This window comes from Acomys minous, assembly GCF_964271855.1.
Source record: "Acomys minous genome assembly, chromosome: 13".
Classification (NCBI taxonomy): Eukaryota; Metazoa; Chordata; class Mammalia; order Rodentia; family Muridae; genus Acomys; species Acomys minous.
In genome coordinates, this window is record NC_140495.1 from 64057768 (window position 1) to 64077261 (window position 19494).

At 44.1% G+C, this 19494-nt stretch overlaps 1 protein-coding gene across 3 annotated transcripts; it reads left to right on the forward strand.

Annotated features, from left to right (window-relative positions):
• Nucleotides 1–3: 3 nt before the first annotated feature.
• Nucleotides 4–10825, forward strand: ENPP4 (ectonucleotide pyrophosphatase/phosphodiesterase 4). 3 transcript variants are annotated; one of them, XM_084754133.1, is made up of 5 exons: nucleotides 6–221; nucleotides 475–656; nucleotides 3729–4586; nucleotides 4982–5152; nucleotides 7672–10825. In XM_084754133.1, the coding sequence occupies exons 3-5, from the start codon at nucleotides 3761–3763 to the stop codon at nucleotides 8034–8036; spliced, it is 1362 nt and encodes a 453-aa protein (XP_084610259.1). In that variant the 5' UTR covers nucleotides 6–221; nucleotides 475–656; nucleotides 3729–3760; the 3' UTR covers nucleotides 8037–10825. The 3 variants fall into 3 exon arrangements, with proteins under 3 accessions (XP_084610260.1, XP_084610259.1, XP_084610258.1); XM_084754134.1 differs by lacking the exon at nucleotides 475–656 and having other exon boundaries at nucleotides 4–221; nucleotides 7675–10825; XM_084754132.1 differs by lacking the exon at nucleotides 475–656.
• Nucleotides 10826–19494: the final 8669 nt, after the last annotated feature.

The following is a 19494-nucleotide window of genomic DNA, read 5'->3' on the forward strand; positions in this document are numbered from 1 at the left end:
CGCCTGGCAGCTGCGCACTCCGAGCGCCCTCGGCTGCACCAGGCTCCCGGGTGTCCCGCGGTCGCCCGCGGGGGTGGGCGTCCACTACTGCGCAGGCGTCCCAGGAAGCGCTCCGCTGAGTCGCGCTCCGCCCGCGTCTGCCTCGCCCGCACGTACCCCGGGGCGCGCCGTTCCGCTAGCGCCTAGTTCCGCGCGCCCGAGCGAGGTGGTCGCGCAGGCCGGTGAGTCCTGAAGGGAAATGCCACTCCCTCCCCCCAGCACGCCCAGGGCGGAGGGTAGAGGCGAGGTGGGGGAGCTTCTGGCTCCTTCTCCATGTGTGGCGTAGTGGGGTGCCCCGGGCGGCGGGGAGGAGGAGCGTGCTCCGGCAGGTGGATGTTAACTGTGGCGGGATGTGAGGGCGGGGACTGGTGTCGCGGGGGTTAGCTTGTGCGCCGGGCCACGCCTGCTTTGGTGTCTGGTTTGTTTTTTTTTTAGTGTCCTAAAAATCTAGAGACGGAGCGGGCAGAGAAGCCGGATGCTGGGTCAGGCGCTGCACAAACAACCCTTCCCAGGCTGGTCCCAGCCCTGCGTGTGAGGGTTGTCTAGCTAGTGACCGGAAAATTCCGGTGCACTTTCTTTGGTAGGACTCCAGAAGGGGCCAGCTGCAGGAGTACAAGGTCTGTGGTTTCCCCCTTTCTTCCCGTTTTTCCAGAGCTTTCTCAGTTTTTAAGGGAGTGTGGAGCTTTCGAGCTCCCCCATCTGTTTACCTAACCTCATCTAAATTTAAAGTCAGTTTTACTCAGCATAGCTGGGAAGCATTTTTATTGGATATACGATGAGGGGCATTTTATGTGCAGTAAGATAGGTGTAACTGGCTTAAAGATGCTTATGTGGCCTAGAATGGTGGAGAACCATTTAGAATCCTAGAATCTTTAAGACTTGGAAAGCTTTCAGGGAATTGGGTTTCTTCCTGTAGATTGTTTAAACACTTAATATAAATCTAAACTACCTGCTACCAGTGCACACAGGTAACAAAGGGTAATGCTATTTTAAAGCCACATTTGTATTTCGTTGCATCAAAGAGCAGATGGAATGTTCATGCTGGGAAATGGCTTTTGCCTCACCCTCATCAAACCCAACCCTAGTTAGTGAGAGTTGACTGACATGCATACTCTCCAGGCAAGACAGTCAACCCAGAGGACATAAGGGGTGTTTTGCCCCCTAATTTGGAGACTACATCAACTTTCCAGCTACCGTCAAACTATTGGATGCATTCCAGATATATCTGCTTTTTTTTTTTTTTTTTTAATTCCCTTGGAGTTTTCACCTGTGTGACCATCACAGAGTTTCTTGCAGCATTTTATCATTTCATTCCTGGAACCATGACTCTCTCACTCCATGAGAATGGTTTGGGGACCTTGTAACTGGTGACTCGTTCATAGCTCGAGACTCAGTGTTGGGATTAAACGTGTCCTAGGAAACGTGGCCCTCTGCACTGCGAGGAAACATGTTCTGACAGGCATGATTCTGTTCAGTGGCGGTGTTTCTATGCTTTGTCACAAAAATGAAATTGAGATCGTAGGAAGCTTTCTGAGCTCCCCCAGCCAGTGGACCTCAGCTTCACCATCTATAAAAAGAAGAGTCTAAAATCTTCTTAATTTATCATTAGTTCCACAGTAATCTTCTGCTTGTTGTAGCACAGGCCTAACTAATTTTATAACTACAATGGATGAGGGAAGCTAATATTGAGGATTATTATTATTATCATCATCATCATGATTATTATTATTGGGGGTCTGCTTCTAACCTTTATGCATCCCCCGTTTACAAGGAAATAGAAGCTGGGAGAGACCAGGTGACCAAGGGGACCCATCTTCTAGCTGTGAGTTCAGTTCCCAAGGCCTCCTGATAGTAAGGACCACAGACTTTCTGCTTTGTCCCTGTTGCAGCTGGCTGCAGTGGCACACACCTGTCATCCCAGCACTCTGGGATGAAGAGACAAGGGAGGATCTCTGTGAGTTCGAGGCCAGCCTGGTCTATCTACAAAGCGAGTCCAGGACAGCCAAGGCCACACAGAGAAAAACCCCTTTCTCAAAAAACAAAGAACCCAAACCAAACAAACAACTCCATCCCTGTTGCTAAGCTCAAAGACAAGGACTGCTTTTGTATCCAGGCAGAATGCTGAAAGTTTTCCCAACCCTAGGATTTATAATAGCATGTATTTTTTGACATGACTTTTACTCAGAATTTGAGGAAGAAAGAGCAGTCCTTTGCATTTTGTGGGAGGAGGGCAAACAGGTTTCATTATGTGATACTTGCTTTGCATACAGGAAGTAGTGCAAAATATTCTCACGTTAAGACACCCAAATCTGCATTATGCATAATTCACACCTTTTTTTTTTTTGAGGTAAGGTGAAATGAAGATGTTTGCTGTTTTGTGATTGGGCATTTAAGAATACAGCCCCACTTTTTAAAATATGGTTTTATTGATACATAAGATACAAACCGCCAAAATCACTCATTGAAGTGTACAGCATTACGAAAGCATAACCATCAATTTGAAGGCACTTTCCCCACTCCCCAAAGCAGCTCCCTTCCCCTCGGTATTTACTGTCACTTTCTCACAAGCCTACCCCTATGTAGCTATCTGTGCTGGCTTATCTGTAGAATTGCCCCTCCTAAGCATTTCATCTAAGGGGTGGTCATTTGTGTTCGCTTTCATTTGTGTCCTTGGCACGGCATCTAAGCTTTGCATGTAAGCAAAGGTTATGGAGATTCACTGCTGAATTTTCCTCTAAGAACTTTACACCACTAGCCTCCATGTAGGTCCACCGTCTGTTTGGAGTTAACGTTTCCGGATGGTAGGAGACAGAGCACCACGCTAATTCTTTTTTGCATGTGGCTGCCCAGCTATCTTTTGCAGCATTTATTGAAATGTCTCCTCGTCTCTGTAACTGTTAGAGGTAACTATATTTGAAAAGTTTTAGACACACTATGAAATTCGGTATAATCCAGTAACCAATGGATTTAAAAATAAAAAAAGAGTAATTAAGGATAATGCTAGACCTGGGATATTAGGAAAAATAGCCATGCCTTTAGCAGCAAGGTGGATGTTTAAGGGTGGTGCCACGATGAAATTCCTTTTACTAACTGTTAAGCTTCTGAAGTTACTGTGCCATGCAAGTCCTTATAAGCTTTGTCTGTTAGTGAGCTTCACGTCAACGCTGGGCAAGTGCCCACTGAGATTCCCTCCCTCAGGTACCATTTATTTTGTCTCTATGGCCGCATTTCTTTCTCTTAAACACAAACTGGTGACCATATTGATGCTAGAATTTCTACCAAATTTACACGTGGGCTTAAGGTAAACTAAAAAAGCTTGGAATTATTTGTATTCTTAACAAAAGGATCATTTTTATGTTTCCATCTATTTTTTGGTAAATGTTTAGAATAGTTTCTGCTGCTCTGGATGAATAAGATAGACGGATGGGAGTACTGATGGGACATAAGAATGCCCCATTTTCCCTCCAGAGCTTGGTGAATGTATGGGGTGGGTATCACCAGGAGACTGGAAAAGTAAAGGCAATTTTCTCCCTATATTTTGACTTTATTGCTTTCTTTAAATCTAAGTTCTAAGTTGCCTTCAGCAAAGTTAGCATGTACAGGATTTGTAAATGTTGACTCTCTTCTGCTGGCGAAATTTATGAGACTTAAATAGCGTTGCTACTTCATGCATTGTGCTTTTGCTTTAGGAGCCCTCACTGCTGTGTCCAGCGCGTTCGTTATGAAGTTATTAGTAGTTCTTCTGGTTTGCGGCCTGCTCACTGGCTGTAGAGGTAACTCTTCCTACAGTGCGGCGCCTCAGTTACTCCTGGTGTCCTTTGACGGCTTTCGAGCTGACTACCTGAAGAGCTATGACCTTCCTCACCTCCAGAACTTTGTCAAAGAGGGTGTCTTGGTGGAACAAGTCCACAACATTTTCATCACAAAAACATTTCCAAACCACTACAGCATCGTGACAGGCCTATACGAAGAAAGCCATGGCATTGTGGCCAACTCCATGTATGATGACGTCACAAAGAAACATTTTTCTGAATCTAACGATAAGGATCCATTTTGGTGGAATGGGGCGGTGCCTATTTGGGTGACCAATCAGCTTCAGGAAAACAGATCAAGTGCTGCTGCTATGTGGCCTGGTACTGATGTACTCATTCACAACATCACACCTTCCTATTTTATGAATTACAACAGCTCAGTGCCCTTTAAGGAGAGACTAGATCTAGTCGCCACATGGCTCAGCAGCTCCAACCCACCAGTCACCTTTGCAGCACTCTATTGGGAAGAACCAGATGTGAGCGGCCACAGATTTGGGCCTGAAGATAAAGGAAACATGAGTAAAGTATTGAAAGAAATAGATGACCTTACTGGCGATCTTGTCCAAAAACTCAAGGTGTTAGGACTGTGGGAAAGCCTTAACGTAATTATTACAAGTGATCATGGGATGACTCAGTGTTCTGAGACCAGACTGATTCATTTGGATTCCTGCATCAACCAGTCATCCTACAGTGTTATAGATTTAACCCCCGTGGCTGCGATTCTTCCCAAAATAAGTAAGTACCTGTTTAAAGTAAGCGAAAGAGACATTTCTTCCAGCTGTGGAATTAGTGATCAGTAGTGACGCACAGTTTATATTTGTGAAAACAGCCCTCTTTCTAAGTCGACCAGGACAGGCTACATCATGAAAATAGATATGTGGGTTATTGAAAGTGCCTGTGCATGCCCATTCCTGACATTGTCACATAATTATATATGTCAGTTACTCAAACTGCCTTTGTGTATGCCTGTCCCTGACTTCTGTCACGTAATTGCTCTCTGTTTAGAGAATTAAAAGCAATTAATTAGATAATATTGTCCAGACTGTGTCTCTGTTTATGCTATAAAGATATGAGTGTATCATTGCTTCTAAGTCAAAGGCAGTATTCCGTTTTGTCTTCCCCTTTTACAGATGTGACAGAGGTTTATGACAAACTGAAACACTGTAGCCCTCACATGAATGTTTATCTCAAAGAAGGTATTCCGAACAGATTTCACTACCAGCATAATGATCGAATTCAGCCTATTATTTTGGTTGCTGATGAAGGCTGGACAATTGTAGTCAACAAGTCACCATTAAAATGTAAGTACTTGTTTCTGATATTTCTGAAGTCCCTACAGGGTACATCACACATTGTGACCGTGTTCTGCAAGGCAGGTGCACTGATGTAGGCATGCGCATACTGCACCATTAGTTCAGTGTTGCGAAGGTAGTTCTCAAGTGATTTTCATTATGCAGCCATTTACCTCGGCCACCGTCTCACTGTTCCACTGGGAGGTTGTGTAACTTTAGGGGAGAGCTGCAGTTTCACTTCCTAATTCCTTCTTGTGGGGGTTACAAAAAAAAGTCAGCCTGAGTGACCCTTAGACTTTCCCAAATGATGACATTGCTTGCATGCTGTGGTTCTGTGGATCCCTGGGCAAGAGCTGAGAGTAAACAAACAGGCAACCAAGTATTCAAAGTAGCTACATCACAGGGGCTCCTCAGACATTGACTGAGGGTAGAGGGGTGAGCCACGTGTCTCAGATGAAGAGCATTCTTCTGTACACGGTATTTCATTTTCGTACTTTAAGAGTTCTGATATCAAAGTCCATCTCGGGTCAGCAAACATCTTTACAGTGCTGGATAATGAATATTTTTGGCTTTGCGGGCCAGTGTTCTGTTTCAGCTACTATCTCAGCTCTTTTTCTAGCATGAAAATGGCCACTGAAGTGGTGAATGCATGGGGAAACTTGGCTTATAAACACAGGTGAAGGACCAGACTTAGTTGCAGTCTATAGGATGGGAATCTGCAAGTGTCAAGCAAGGGTAAACGGACTAAGTGAGTTTGTGTATTCTTTATGCTGTTTTACATACTTAGTTTTGTAAACTTGAAAAATATAGAGAAGAGAACAAAACCATCACATTCCATCAGTATGGAAGGACAGACAAATATAATTTGCAGGGCTTCGCATTCCCAGTACTTTTTCCATGATACTTACTTACTTGAATTGGAATTTTAATTGCCGTGGAATCGCTGGAGACTTGTCATATCAGTCCCAAAACACTGCAGCAAACTTCCGTGTCCCTAAAATGGAAATTCACGAAATGCACGTGATAGGCATTCATAGGCAAGGTTGTTAGAGCCAAACTGAAGAACTGGGTGTTGGAATTCTATTGGGAGCGATTAGCCATGTGATTCTTTGAGTCAAGCATTTTCTGGTGTTACAAGCTAGAGTTGTCTGCATTTCTTTTACCTTCAGTACACAGATGCCTTCTCTAAAATCCTCACTTGTCCACCTTGCCCGCTCTTGGGGTCTTTATTAACTGGCAGTAAATCAGTGATGCATTATGCCATGGTAGTTCTTGACTTTTTTTTTTTTTTTTTTTTTTTTTTTTTTGGTTTTTCGAGACAGGGTCTCTCTGTGTAGCCTTGGCTGTCCTGGACTCGCTTTGTAGACCAGGCTGGCCTTGAACTCACAGCAGTCCGCCTGCCTCTGCCTCCCGAGGGCTGGGATTAAAGGCATGCGCCACCACGCCCGGCTCGCCATGGTAGTTGTTACTGAAACACCTGAGATGGTTAAGTCTGAAATCCCCTCCTCACATTCAGTGTCCTATCTTCTACTCTCTCAGCACTTGAACATATTTTAAAAAATAATTGCTTCATTTATTCACTTTATATCCTGATTGTAGCCCCCTCCCTTCCTCTACCCCCACCTATTCCTCAGAAAGGGGATCCCTCATCCCCTATTATCTGACCCCAGCCTATCAAGTCTCATCTGGACTGCCGGCATCCTGTTCCTCTGTGGGCTGGCATGGCCACCCTGCCACGGGGAAGTGATCAGCGAGTAGGCATGAGAGTCCATGTCAGAGGCAGCCCCTACTCCCCATATTATGGGACTCACAATGGAGTCTGTGCTGCCTGTCGACTACATCTGTCTAGGTCCTCTCGCTGCATGATCCTTGGTTGGTGCATCAGTCTCGGCAGGTCCCCCCGGACCCAGATGTGTTGGCTCTGTTGTCCTTGTGGAGCTCCTGCAGAGACTGGTCCTTCTATCCCCCAGCTCTCCTATAAGTTTCCCTGCACTCTGCCTCAGGGTTGGGCTGTGAGTCTCAGCATCTGATTCATTCCCCTGCTGAGTGGAGTCCTTCAGAGGACCTCTGTGGTAGGCTCCAGTCCTGGTCCTGGTCCTCTCTGCAAGCGCTCCCGATGCCTGTTGCGTTTGCCCCTCTGAGTCAGAATCAAGCATCCTCCGTTGGGGCCTCCCTGTTACTTAGCTTCTTTAGGTCTGTTGGTTATGGTAGTTATGGGTTGACTGTGAGCTTTTGCACCCAGCACTGGTGATGGATAGGTGAAGCGCGTGGGTGAGGGCTGAAACACAAGTTCATCAGGTTGAGAAGTGTTCACGTCTGAAGCCAAGCTTCATTAGGAAGACATGTAAGTACATGTAAAATGCAGGTCAGCCTAAGTTGAAGGAAGCAACAGATTTTCATGTCTGGCTTCTGGTTAGTGCAGCCAGCCAGAATCTTAGAGAATGGGAACATGGCTGGCAGGACGCTTGTGAACGAGTGATGTTGTGAAACACTGATGCTTAATAACACGGCTTTGTCTTTCTCTCCAGTAGGTGACCATGGCTATGACAATTCTCTGCCTAGTATGCATCCGTTCCTTGCTGCTCATGGTCCTGCTTTTAGAAAAGGCTACAGGCAGAGCACTATTAACACTGTGGACATTTACCCAATGATGTGCCACATCCTGGGACTGAAACCGCATCCCAACAATGGGACCTTCAGTCACACCAAGTGCTTGTTGGCGGACCAGTGGTGCATTAATCTCCCGGAAGTCATTGGAATTGTTATTAGTGCACTGTTGGTATTAACCACGCTGACAGGTCTCATAATCTTCATGCAGAACCGAGAGTCGGCTTCCCGCCCGTTCTCCCGCCTTCAGCTGCAGGAGGATGACGATGACCCTTTAATTGGGTAACTCACTGTGTCTTCCTAATTTCAAAACTAAGGATCCATGCAAGGATTGGTGTTACAGCCATAAAAAGGTGTATTTCTAAAGTCAAGACAGAAACATGCTAAAATTACTGTGTTGCTTTCTGTTTGTTGTGGTGTGGTGTGTGTGTGTGTGTGTGTGTGTGTGTGTGTGTTGTTTTGGTATGTTGCCTGATACAAATAACCCTGACAATAGTAGAGTTTCTGATGTGTTAATTAAAACCACCTGTTTCCCTAAATAAGACCCAGCTTTGAGAAAACAACTCTTTCTGTCCTTCCTTCCATCTTTCTTTTCAATTAAAATATATCTTTAAGTGAAAATATACCAAAATTTAAGAGGCATGCTTTTCTAACAAATTTATATATTTGTAAATTACACAAAAATATTTATGTAATTTGTGAGTTTTGTGTATCCTGGAGAAAAAGTTGCACATATTTTTATACTTGCCTTTAATTAGTATGTGTCCCAAGAAAACCCTTGACGTAGGAAATTCTGTGGTAGTTGATAAAACTAATTAGCCACCCAGCATAACTGTAGCATACAAAGAAATCATTTTAAGTAAAGCTGCTAAAACCAAACCAGACCCAAGGAAGACTATGTAATAAAAAGTCTGAGCTTGCTATGACCCTTAAGCTGTTGACACCCCTCAAGTTGTGTCTGTGGAGCTGGGCACGGTGGTGTCCACTTGTAAGCCCACTGGTTGGGAGGATGAGGCAGAGGACCTTGAGACTGAGTCCAGCCTGGGTTACATAGCAAGACCTTGTGGTTTTGTTTATCTGTTTGTTTTAGTTAACGTTTTTTGGATACTATTGTTGATAAGAAGTTTCAAAGAAAACAGAGAAAAGTTGTTTTTCTCTATTTGTGTCTAATGTCTCTGGGTAAGTTGTGTGTGCAAGTGTGTTTATGTGTGTGAATGTGCCGATGTCATGTCACTTGCAGTGGGCACTGGACTGTGTGCCAGAACACAGCTGTCAGGGCGGGGTCAGCTCAAAGGAAGGGTTACTTCTTGCACACCATATTTGTGTACTTTCACCAGCTCACAAGTTAATATCACAATTAAAAACTCACTTTTGTTAACAGTTTTCAATTCTCATGTTTATTGGAAGTGTTCAGATGCTGTAGAAAAAAAATTATGACCTGAATACAAAGCTGCGGATTTTGAATGTGCCTTCTGTAGAGTGGTAAGAAGTGTGAAACAGACTTTAGTGTCTCCTGCCCCTGGGTCACCGTCACGTGGTAAGGGCCAGAGCTGCTTCCCCCCTCACTTAACTCATCCTAACACCCCGAAATGAAGATTTGCTGTGTGAAGCACAGTGTCATTCCCTTGCTGGCTGCCTCCTCGGAACCAGAACTATTAGAACAGACAGCCTGTGTGATGCCCACTAGAGACCAGACTAGTGGTGGCTTGTATTACTAGTGTGATCTTTAGCGTTGTGACAAGTTGAAATAGAAAACAAACTTGGTTACTGTTTTTCAGTTACAAAATGGGTCTACAGTAAGCATGCAGTGCAGCTAAACACTGATGGCCCGTGGTGACAGAAGGCACGTTTCAGCCATCTTGGATACATCGCACGTGTCAGCCCACTGCTCATTTCCTAAAGTCTGCACCCCATCTGGGCCCCGTTGTATTGGGGTTTGGGAGGCATCTCTGCACTGCATATTTATATAGTCTATGCTCCTGGTCATAAAATGGCTGTTTTGGTTCATATGTGTTCTCGTTTATTTATTTATTTTATTACATGCAACAGTGATGCTAAGGGCTAAAGAGTTGATGAAATAAAATACTAGAGGAGTTCGTGCTTACTTCAAATAGATTATCATATTGAGCTTTGTGCTAATTCATTTGTATCTTTGAAAAAAAAGTATATCACTGTTAAAGCCCACAACTCCAGTTTTGCTCCGAGGAAACCTTTTAGTAAAGCTAGCCTTTGACATGGAGGTTTGGGTGTGTAAGTTGTCAAATGATTGACTAAAATTCTGCTCTGCTTCCTGTTCGGGGGAAAGTATTTGGCTTCAGGAAAGATTTAGCTCTCCTTGATGATAGTGCCCAAAGGTAATAGGAAAGTGTTTGCCTGTGTGTTTTTGTGATTTCCACTAGTCAGCTCAGAGTTACGTACCTCGACTTTACTATCTAGTAGAGGGGCAGTCACGTTGCGGTTAGCAGGCTCTTCACACATGTTGTGGTTAGCAGGCTCTTCACACACGTTGTGGTTAGCAGGGTCTCACACATGTTGCGGTTAGCAGGCTCTCACACACGTTGCAGGTAGCAGGCTCTCACACATGTTGCGGTTAGCAGGCTCTCACACACGTTGCAGGTAGCAGGCTCTCACACATGTTGCAGTTAGCAGGCTCTCACACACGTTGCGGTTAGCAGGCTCCTCTGTACGAGCATGGGGGGTAACAGAGGCTTGCTAGCAGTGTTATCCATTGTCTTCCTTAGAATGTTGAAGAATAACATCCCTTTGCACTGGGCTTGGCCTTTCCCGCTCATGCCCACCTTGTAAGCTTTAAGGATGACTGGCTTTAATACCTTTTGTGAAGAGTGGTTTATTTCATTGTTAGTCTTTAATGTTACAAATGAAGAATGAAGATTGGGTGTAAAATGAGTATTTATTGTCAGTTCACAAACAGCATGTAAATACAGTGAGTGTGCTTTAAGGAAATCTGTAGTGCCTTAAGTTAAAGGAAATAAATTTTGCCCATATTGTTTCAACTTGGAGCTAATGACTTTGCCTATGATTAAACTTGATGAAAATAAAGTCTACCCAAACAAACACATTATCAGCCCTCTTAATTTGTCACCTTCTTATAAAATACACAAACCATGAAAGATGAATTGTCATGACTTGAGCGGATCTGTAAAGACTTTTATAGATGGTCATTACAGACCTTTTAAAAACCAGGAGTAAGGTGGTATAACAGGCAATTTTTAAAACAGTACACAAAATAGATGTAGTATGAAGGCCTCGTTGGCAAGAGAGCCAGAATAAACTTGTAGAACCTCCTAAACTGGCTTATAATAAAATGGAAGAAGTTTTACAAAGTGAATTACTGAGCAGCAGGGCACAGTTACAGTGCCTGCGCTTGATCTTCTGTAGAGCTGTAGACATTTAGTGACTCACCCAAACGCACATAGATTCAACTACGCTTCCTCCAGGAAAGTATTCATTCCCTCAGGATTTTTAAATTCAGTACACATTGCTGGGAACTGGGAACTAATTGTTCTTTCTCCACCTATTCTTGGGTATTGTTTTATTGTCCCTCCCCTAACACATACCCCAACCATCGCTTGAGCGAATATGTGAAAGTCCAAAGATTCAGGCGGGTCCCCGGGTGCTGTGACACAAGACACTGACCTGCATTCTAGACTGTGAGTGTAGCGATGATCAGTGTCCATGTGCATCTGCGCTCACTCACATCCTGTAGTTACAACTGCTCCGGAGGCAAACACGAGATTGCTGCTCAGATCTCCTGCCCACCTGCGACAGTTTGAATATAGCTGGCCCCATAGGCCCATAGGGAGTGGCACTATTAGGAGGAGTGGCTTTGCTGGAGGAAGATTGTCACTGCTGGGGTGGACTCTGAGGTCGCATAGGCTTAGCCTGCAGCCAGTGTGGCACACAGTGTCCTGCTGCTGCCTGCAGATCAAGATGCAGAGCTCTCAGCTCCTTCTCCAACACCCTTTCTGCCTATATACTGTCATGACAACTATAGGCTGAAACAGTAAGGCAGCCCCAGTTAAATGTTTTTCTTTATACGTGTTGTGACCATGGTGTCTCTTTACAGCAATAGAGACCCTAACTAAGTTGGTACCAGGGACTAGGGTATTGCTGTGATAGACCTGACCATGCCTTTGTTTGTAGGAATATGGATCCTGGGACTTTGGATTAGAAAAGAAGTTGAGGGCTGGAGAGATGGCTCAGAGGTTAAAAGCACTGACTGTTCTTCCAGAGGTCCTGAGTTCGATTCCCAGAAACCACATGGTGGCACACAACCATCTATAATGTGATCTGATGCCCTCTTCTGGCCTGTAGATGTACGTGCAGGCAGAGCACTGTGTACATAAGAAAGTAAATAAATCTTAAAAAAAAAAAAAAAAGAAAGAAAGAAAAGAAGTTGAATGCTTTAAGTGGGGCTTATTGGGCCATCCTGTAGGAACATGGAAGACAGTGGTGCTGAGGAAGATTTCAACTGTGGGAGCCTGGCTCAAGAGGTTTCAGAGGAGAATTTTAGTATGTGGCCTAGAGACTGTTCTTGTGGTATTCTAGTTATGAATTTGGCTGCTTTTTGGCATTGTCCAAAAAAATATGCCTGTGGCTAAGGTGAAGAATTTTGGATTCATTGCATTGGCAAAGGAAGTCTCAAAACATTCTTTGGCACGGCTGAATTTGGATATGCAAATGAAATGGATAATTTCCTAGGGAATTACTGCACATAGGAAAAATACAATGGAATGACTTATGTACTTACCAATTATTTTACAGTGATTTTTATTGTGCACACATACAGCACAATGTCATAGAATAATTACAGGTATTACGAGGGTTGCCATGATAAAACATAATCATTTCTATCATCACATAGTCACCGTATCAATTTCTCTATCTAAGACAGGTTCCAGAGGTTCTAAGGTGTTGTACAAAAATGCATCACCCAAAGACCACAGCCCTTCTCGGTCCTTTTTTAAAAATTAGTTTTTATTTGCCACCATAACAACAAAAGTTTTAGAAAAAAAAAGTTAGGTTAAAAAAAAATCCTTGATATCAAATCCAATAAAGACAGAACAGTTCGCTTGAATGAGACAGTAACTAAATGGAAAATTAAACTTGAAAAGTAATTAAATGTAAAGGAACAAAACATTGAACGAAAATGTTAGAGGTTAACCAAATTGGGTAAAAAAGCAGGATGGCAGGTAATGTCCAAGAGAGATCCCTCAACTGCAGAATTGTAAATTGAAAAGAAATTTATAGAAGTTGATAGGAAACTGTCAGCTGCATTAGCTGTGCTTATTATGAAAAGTTTTCAAGACCAGGTCTCAAGCTGGAGAGAAACACTGTATTATAGTCAAAGGACCCGTACATATGTGAGGAAGAGAAAGCATTCTCTTCCAAAACACTAAAACATGCCAATCAAAAGCGCATAGAAATAGGGTAAGACTCTCTAAACATAACTGAAAAAAGATTTAGTACTTCTCTCTAACAGAACTAGACCAAAAAAGTCAGGCAAGGAAATAGACTTGCCACCAGCAACGCTTGACATTGAGAGACACCACAGTGCAAACAACAAAGGGCATTCTTCCGAGCACATAGAATTACCAAGACGGGTGTTTACATTGTCATAGAAGGCTCTTAGCAACTAGCCTCAAAGAATTGCAGTCTTACAAATTACACTTTTTGATCAAAGGGACATTCAATATCATGTGGAAACATGTTTTGAAATTAAACTGTATGCTTCTAAGTCATGAGTAAACCATGGGTCAGAAAGAAATGCAAATAAAGTATTTTGCAATTTCAATATAGGACCTATTGAGTTCTAAGATATGCAGATAAAGCCTTATGTGTGTGTGTGGGGGGGAGTTACAACTTAGAACCGCTGTCTTAGGGGAGGTTCAAAACCAACTTAAGCTACCATGTTCTGGAAGCTAGTAAAGAAGAAAAAGGAAACTGCAAAGATGAAAATCTGAACTAGAAAGGACCAGCAGAGAGAGCTAGTAAGACCAGGCTTGTTTGGTCCACAGTCAGCTAGCACAAGTAGTGATATTAATTAAAAAGGGGGTAGTCACACGTAGTCACACTACAGCCCTACATTTAGCAAAAAGAGGCCAAAAAAGTGACAATTTAGATAACATGGACAGATTCTTTGAAAAAAAAAAAATACGGTCAAAGTCAAATATAAAGTCCTAACTGGCTCCATCTAAATCAAAAGTCATTAAAAAGCATTCCCAGAAAGGAAACTCCTAGACCCGGTTGTTTCATTGATTCTGTGAGAAGTAGTATTGGTTTTACACAGACTTAGAGAAAATAAAATAAGGGATCAAAAAATATGAAGGTCTGAAAAAAAATGATCATTACTCTTACGAAGAGAAATCCGTGAATTCAGTGTTGTAAAAGGGCGATGCGTTTAAGCAGTGTTGTTTGCCATAGTAGAGCAACAATACTCAGATCATTTAAAATCACTCCTTTGGAGCCGGAGAGATACATCAGTGATTAAGAGCCTTGCAGAAGACTTGAGTGTGGTCCCCCATACCCACAGCTATACAGGCTCACAACTGCCCGCAAACGGCCTCTTCTGGCCGTGTCAAGTCCCCATAGATGTTGGTGCGTGGCATCAACTCTCCTATTTTTGCAATTATGTGTGTCTCAGGTGGGTCTGTCCAGGCAAGAAAATGCTGTTGGAAACCCTGAACCTGGAGTTACATGTGGTTATGAGTCAACAGATGTGGGTGCTGGGAACCAGCGCGTATCTTTAGCCCCTCCCCCTGTTATAGTCTCTGCACCTAACAGTGAATCCGGGAGCCGGTCACCAATAATGGTAAAACTGATGATTCAGTAAATAAGAGAGCCACATATTTTCAGTCCCTTTCACAACTGAAGAAAAATGAAGTGACTGTAGAGATTTGGAGGAAATAAGAACGATTTTCATGTTTTAAAAATTGTGGTTTACTCTTACTAACAGAATGTGACGGTGATGTAATTCACCTACTGTTACTTTATCTAAATTTTAGTGGGATCATGGATCTGAGGCCTTATTCTAACCACCACCACCCCCCCCCTTTTTTTTTTTTTTGAGCAGACATCCCTTGATTTGTTGTTTCAGTATAAAAGACATAATGACACAGGCTTACAGTTAATTAGGGACACTTGTAAATGTTCATATGTAATAACTCTTTAGTACTTGAAATAACTACATGAAACAACATAGTCTGGTCAATGAAAAATCGATTTGTGTCCCCACGTCTTGAAGCCCTCGCCTCCCATGTGGTTTTTTTTCCACAAGGCGGGGGGCATTGGAAAGTTCCAGCGAGGCCCGATGGAGCCCCTACAGTGGTGTCAGTGTCCTTTAGAGGAGGAGAGAGGACAGTGTCTTCCCCTGTCCGACCTGCCTCTGCCTCTGCCTCTGGAGTCCTGGGATTAAAGCATGTGCCACCACCGACTGCCCACACTGTTTTTTTTTTTTTTTTAATGTTAGCAATTCTAATAGACACTGTTGCTTTTCTGTGGTTTTAATTGGCACCTCCCCCCCCCACCCCCAGTGGACACTGATGCAAAGTAGTTTTGCACAGTCATGTTTGCCCCATTTAGTCTGGTGGTGAAAATGGCCATGAGACTGGGCATGGTGGCGCATACCTTTCATGCCAGCACTTGGGAGGCAGAGGACTGTAAGTTTGAGGCCAGCCTGGTCTACAAAGTGAGTCCAGGACAGCCAAAGATACACAGAAAAACCCTGTCCCAAAAAAAAAAAAAAAAAAAAAAAAAAGTAAGAAAGAAAAAAGAAAAGTGGGTGTTCATTTGCCTGCCTTGACATAGAATGTTCTGGTCTTTTGTTGAGTGTGTGGTTTGCAGGGTCTTTCCTGCCTAGTCTTTGTTCTCTTCACATGGACAACAAAATAGTTCATTTCAGTAAGTGTCAAGTTCCCAGTTCATAATCTTATATCTTATCCCCTCAGCATGTGTGTGTGTGTGTGTGTGTGTGTGTGTGTGTGTGTGTATGTATGTGTGTGTGTATGTGTGTGTGTGTGTATCTGTCTGTCTGTCTCTGTCGCTTCTCTCTTGTGGGTGTTACCCCCATGGCCTCTTGCATGTTATGGAAGCACTCTGCAGCTGCGTCCCACCCTCAGTTCTCAGTTTGTACTTTTTGGATTGTACCTTTGCTGACAAGTCTTTAAGAATTGTCTTCTTCTAGGTTCTAAAAATGTTCTACTTTTTCCCTCATTTACGTGTACCATCCATTTTGAGCTTTTTTTTTTTTTAAAGAAGTTGTGTTCATTATTAGTGTGTGCATGGGTGCATGCTCTCCACAGCATGCACAGGGAGGTCGGAGGGCAACTTACAGGGGATGGCTGCTGAGGGTCCCGACTCAGGAATGACAAGGCCGGAGCTAGGTGTCTTTACACACTGAGCCGTATCTCCAGCCCCGGTTTTTGAACTGTGGTTTGCATACTATTGTGAGTTTGTGTGCCTGTGGATGCATAGTTGCTTTGGTCCCCTCCTTGTGAAGTCTGCCCTTCCTCCAGTCAGCGCTTTGGAACCGTTGTCGAAGTCACAAGAACATTTACAAGGATGTGCTTCTGGTTCTCTAGTGTCCTTAAACTGTGTGCCCATCTCTGCCAGTTCCGTGCTAGAGCGACTGTCACACTGAGACAGGAGGATTGAATATCAAGTGGGATGATTCACGCTTGTGTCTTTCAGGAGCCTGTGCCTTTGCACATAGATGTTTGCTTAAGCTTGGCTGTGTCTGTAAAGCGCTCCCGTGGGAGTTGGATGGCCAGGAACTACGTGAACAGTGAAGGACTGGCATCTCACTGTGCCCCAAGCACCCTGTGAACACAGTCTTTTAAGATGGATTTTGTCGTTTACTTCCATTTCTTGTTTCAGCATTTGGTTGTTTTCAGGATACTAATTCACTCGGTAGGTTTTGTTACATTTGTAGCTGTTTGATTTTCTAAGGTAAAGAGCATCACATCTGGCTGGACTTGGCTTCTGCACGCTGCTGGTATACAGAAACGTGATTGGTCTTGGTACATGGCGTTAACATACAGGGGTGTAAGCAGCCTTGATATTGGTACCTGTGGTGCTGTAGTTTGCTTTGCTGCCCTTAGGAAGCTTCCAGATACTTTTTTCTTTGTGATTTTCTATAGACATGACCATGTTCCCTGAAAACACGTATGCCTTTTCTTTCTTTTTCTTACCTTATTGAAGGGCCTGGATTTTGCCTTTCAGTTCATCTTAGCAAGAAATCATGTCACACAGGTTTAGCATGCAGCTCCGGGGCTGCGTCAGCCTAGTATTCAGGGTGGGGCTTTGGTGCGACTGTGACTGTGTGTGCTGCCAACAGTCATTTCTTCTCTCCTGGTCTGGTCTGCAGAGGACGGAAGGATTTCCCCAGTGAGCTAGCTAATGGGTGTCCGTTGGGGGAGGAGGGACAGGAGATTCTCTAAGCCATCCCTCTCCATACATCGATGGCATTTGGGGACAGAGAAAACAAATCTCAGGAGGTGAGGACAAAGGGGATTGTTAGACCAAGACACTCTGTCCCACTTACAGCTGTCCTGCTCACCCCCGTGCCTCTCAGTGGGGACAGACGTAGAAGTTGGGCCTCTCTTACAGGTTTCACTCACCGCATCTCTCAGTAGTAAGAGAGTGAGTCCTGAGGGTGGTGAAAGAAAAATACTTCTCTTGGCTGTTGATTTTTAGTAACCCCACCCCCACCCCCTGTGAGATTGTTTTACCTGATACAGGCCCAGAAACTCCTTTTCACCCTCAGGGAGAAGCCTGCTTGGGCTACCATCTTGCTGGGCTGGGCTTTGGGAGCCGAGACCACCTGCCACCTTCCGTGCTGCCCTGCCACTAGGATCTGCATCCTTCCTTTGGGCCCCTGACCAGCTTGTCTCCAGAACCACCTCTCAGGGGCTCTGCTCCAGTTCCAGGGCTGTATCTGTGTTCACTGCACTGGGGAGGAATGAGGCCATGCATGTCCATTCTGTCTTGTTCTGACCAGATGATTTCTGGACTTTTTTTTTTCAGTGTCTCTGTCTCCCTGTCTCTGTCTCTGTCTCTGTCTCTCTGTCTCTCTCTCTCTCTCTGTCTCTCTCTCTCTCTGTCTCTCTCTCTCTTTCTCTCTCTCTCTCTCTCTCTCTCTCTCTCTCTCTCTCTCTCTCTCTCTCTCTCTCTCTGTGTGTGTGTGTGTTTGTGCCTGTTCATGAGTGTTTGGGTGCATATGTGTGCGGGTGCACGTGCCATGTGTGTATACATGTAGAGACCAGAGGAGAACTTCAGGTGTCACTCCGCAAGGAGATCATTCCTTTTCCTTGAGACAGGGTCTCTCTCTGGCCTGGAGCCCACCCATAGGCTAGTCTAGGTGGACAGTGTGCTCCAGGAACCCTCTTGTCTCTGCCACTGCAGGGCTGGGATTACAAGCCTGGATCACACCCGCCGTTTTCATTTAGGTTCTGGAACTTTCACTCAGGTCCTCCTCATGCTTGTCCAGCAGGTGCCCTACCAACTGAGCCACGTGATTTATAAATGTGTTTTTTAAAGTATCATATTGTCTACAGTGCAGTAAGGGGTTCCCAGGGTGGAAGTCAGAAGGTTGAAATGCTGGCAAGAGAGTCAGCACTCACTCGGGACCACCTTCGTCCTGTAGGCAGCACTTGGCCAATCAGGAGGGAAGCTAAACATTCTGCATTTCTGAAAATCGAGTGTGGTAGTACAGGGCTTACCAATGCAGAGACCTTCCTTCACTTCCTGCTTAGGGTGGGGTTCAACCCGCTGCCTCCCTCTAGGAAGACCCAGAAGTCCACTGACCACCACTTCGCATGGAAACTAAGTCAGGAACCCAGGTCTCGCTTCTAGCCCTGGCATTAATGCCGTGCAAGTTACTTCTCTGAACAAGGGCAAGGGCCCTAGTTAAATTACGTCACTGGATGATCCCTTGGACCCTTCCTTGCTGAGTAATGTTAACAGAGGCTGCCTTCCACCCGCCCCCAGCCAGTGAACAGCTGCAAACATCTGGCAGCCAGAAGAGCTGGGTCTTTTAGGGTTTTGTTTTGAGTTTTTTGTTTGTTTGTTTTAGTTTTTTTGTTTGTTTGTTTTTGTTTTGTTTTTTGACGGAGTAATTTCTTGTAAAAAAAAAGACTAATAGGATGTTCACTTTACTGAATCAGAGCTAAAAGCATTTAGACGAAAATGAGATGGGGCAGAGGGGGTAAACATTATATAAAAAACTATACTGAGAAAAAATCTTACTAACAAAATTTACAAATAACTAAAGGAACAGGCAGCTCTGAGGAAAGGGGGGGGGGAAGGGCTCTATTCTGGTATTTGAGATTCTGTCCTGCCATTGTGGAATTGGGTAGTCTTAAGTGTTACTGCCAAGTGCGACCATGTCTCCTGCATAAAGTCAGGCCGTGAAGATGACATTTAGGGTAAACTGTAAAATAAAGCTACCAGAGGGTTCTAAATGACAACATTTTTCTTAGGAACACTAAAAGTTTTCTTTCTGCCATCACTTCTCATTGCTGATTCTGCAGGGATGTGGGTATCTGTGACAAACCATTCAATAATCAAATGTATCTGTAACAAACCTTTGGATAACCAGACCTTCCTTTCTAAACTGCCATGTGCTCATCGCTCTGTTCCAAGGTAACAGCGCCTTCTAGAGTGAAGTAAAGGCAACCAACTGAAAGCACACATGCCTTCTGAATAGCGGCACACTGAAATGGACT

Bases quoted from the DNA above. Each gene is read 5' to 3' on its own strand.
- ENPP4 (XM_084754133.1), top strand. From the start codon at position 3,761: ATGAAGTTATTAGTAGTTCTTCTGGTTTGCGGCCTGCTCACTGGCTGT. The intron at 4,587-4,981 runs GTAAGTACCTGT...CCCCTTTTACAG, and splicing joins TGCGATTCTTCCCAAAATAA to ATGTGACAGAGGTTTATGAC. The intron at 5,153-7,671 runs GTAAGTACTTGT...CTTTCTCTCCAG, and splicing joins CAACAAGTCACCATTAAAAT to TAGGTGACCATGGCTATGAC.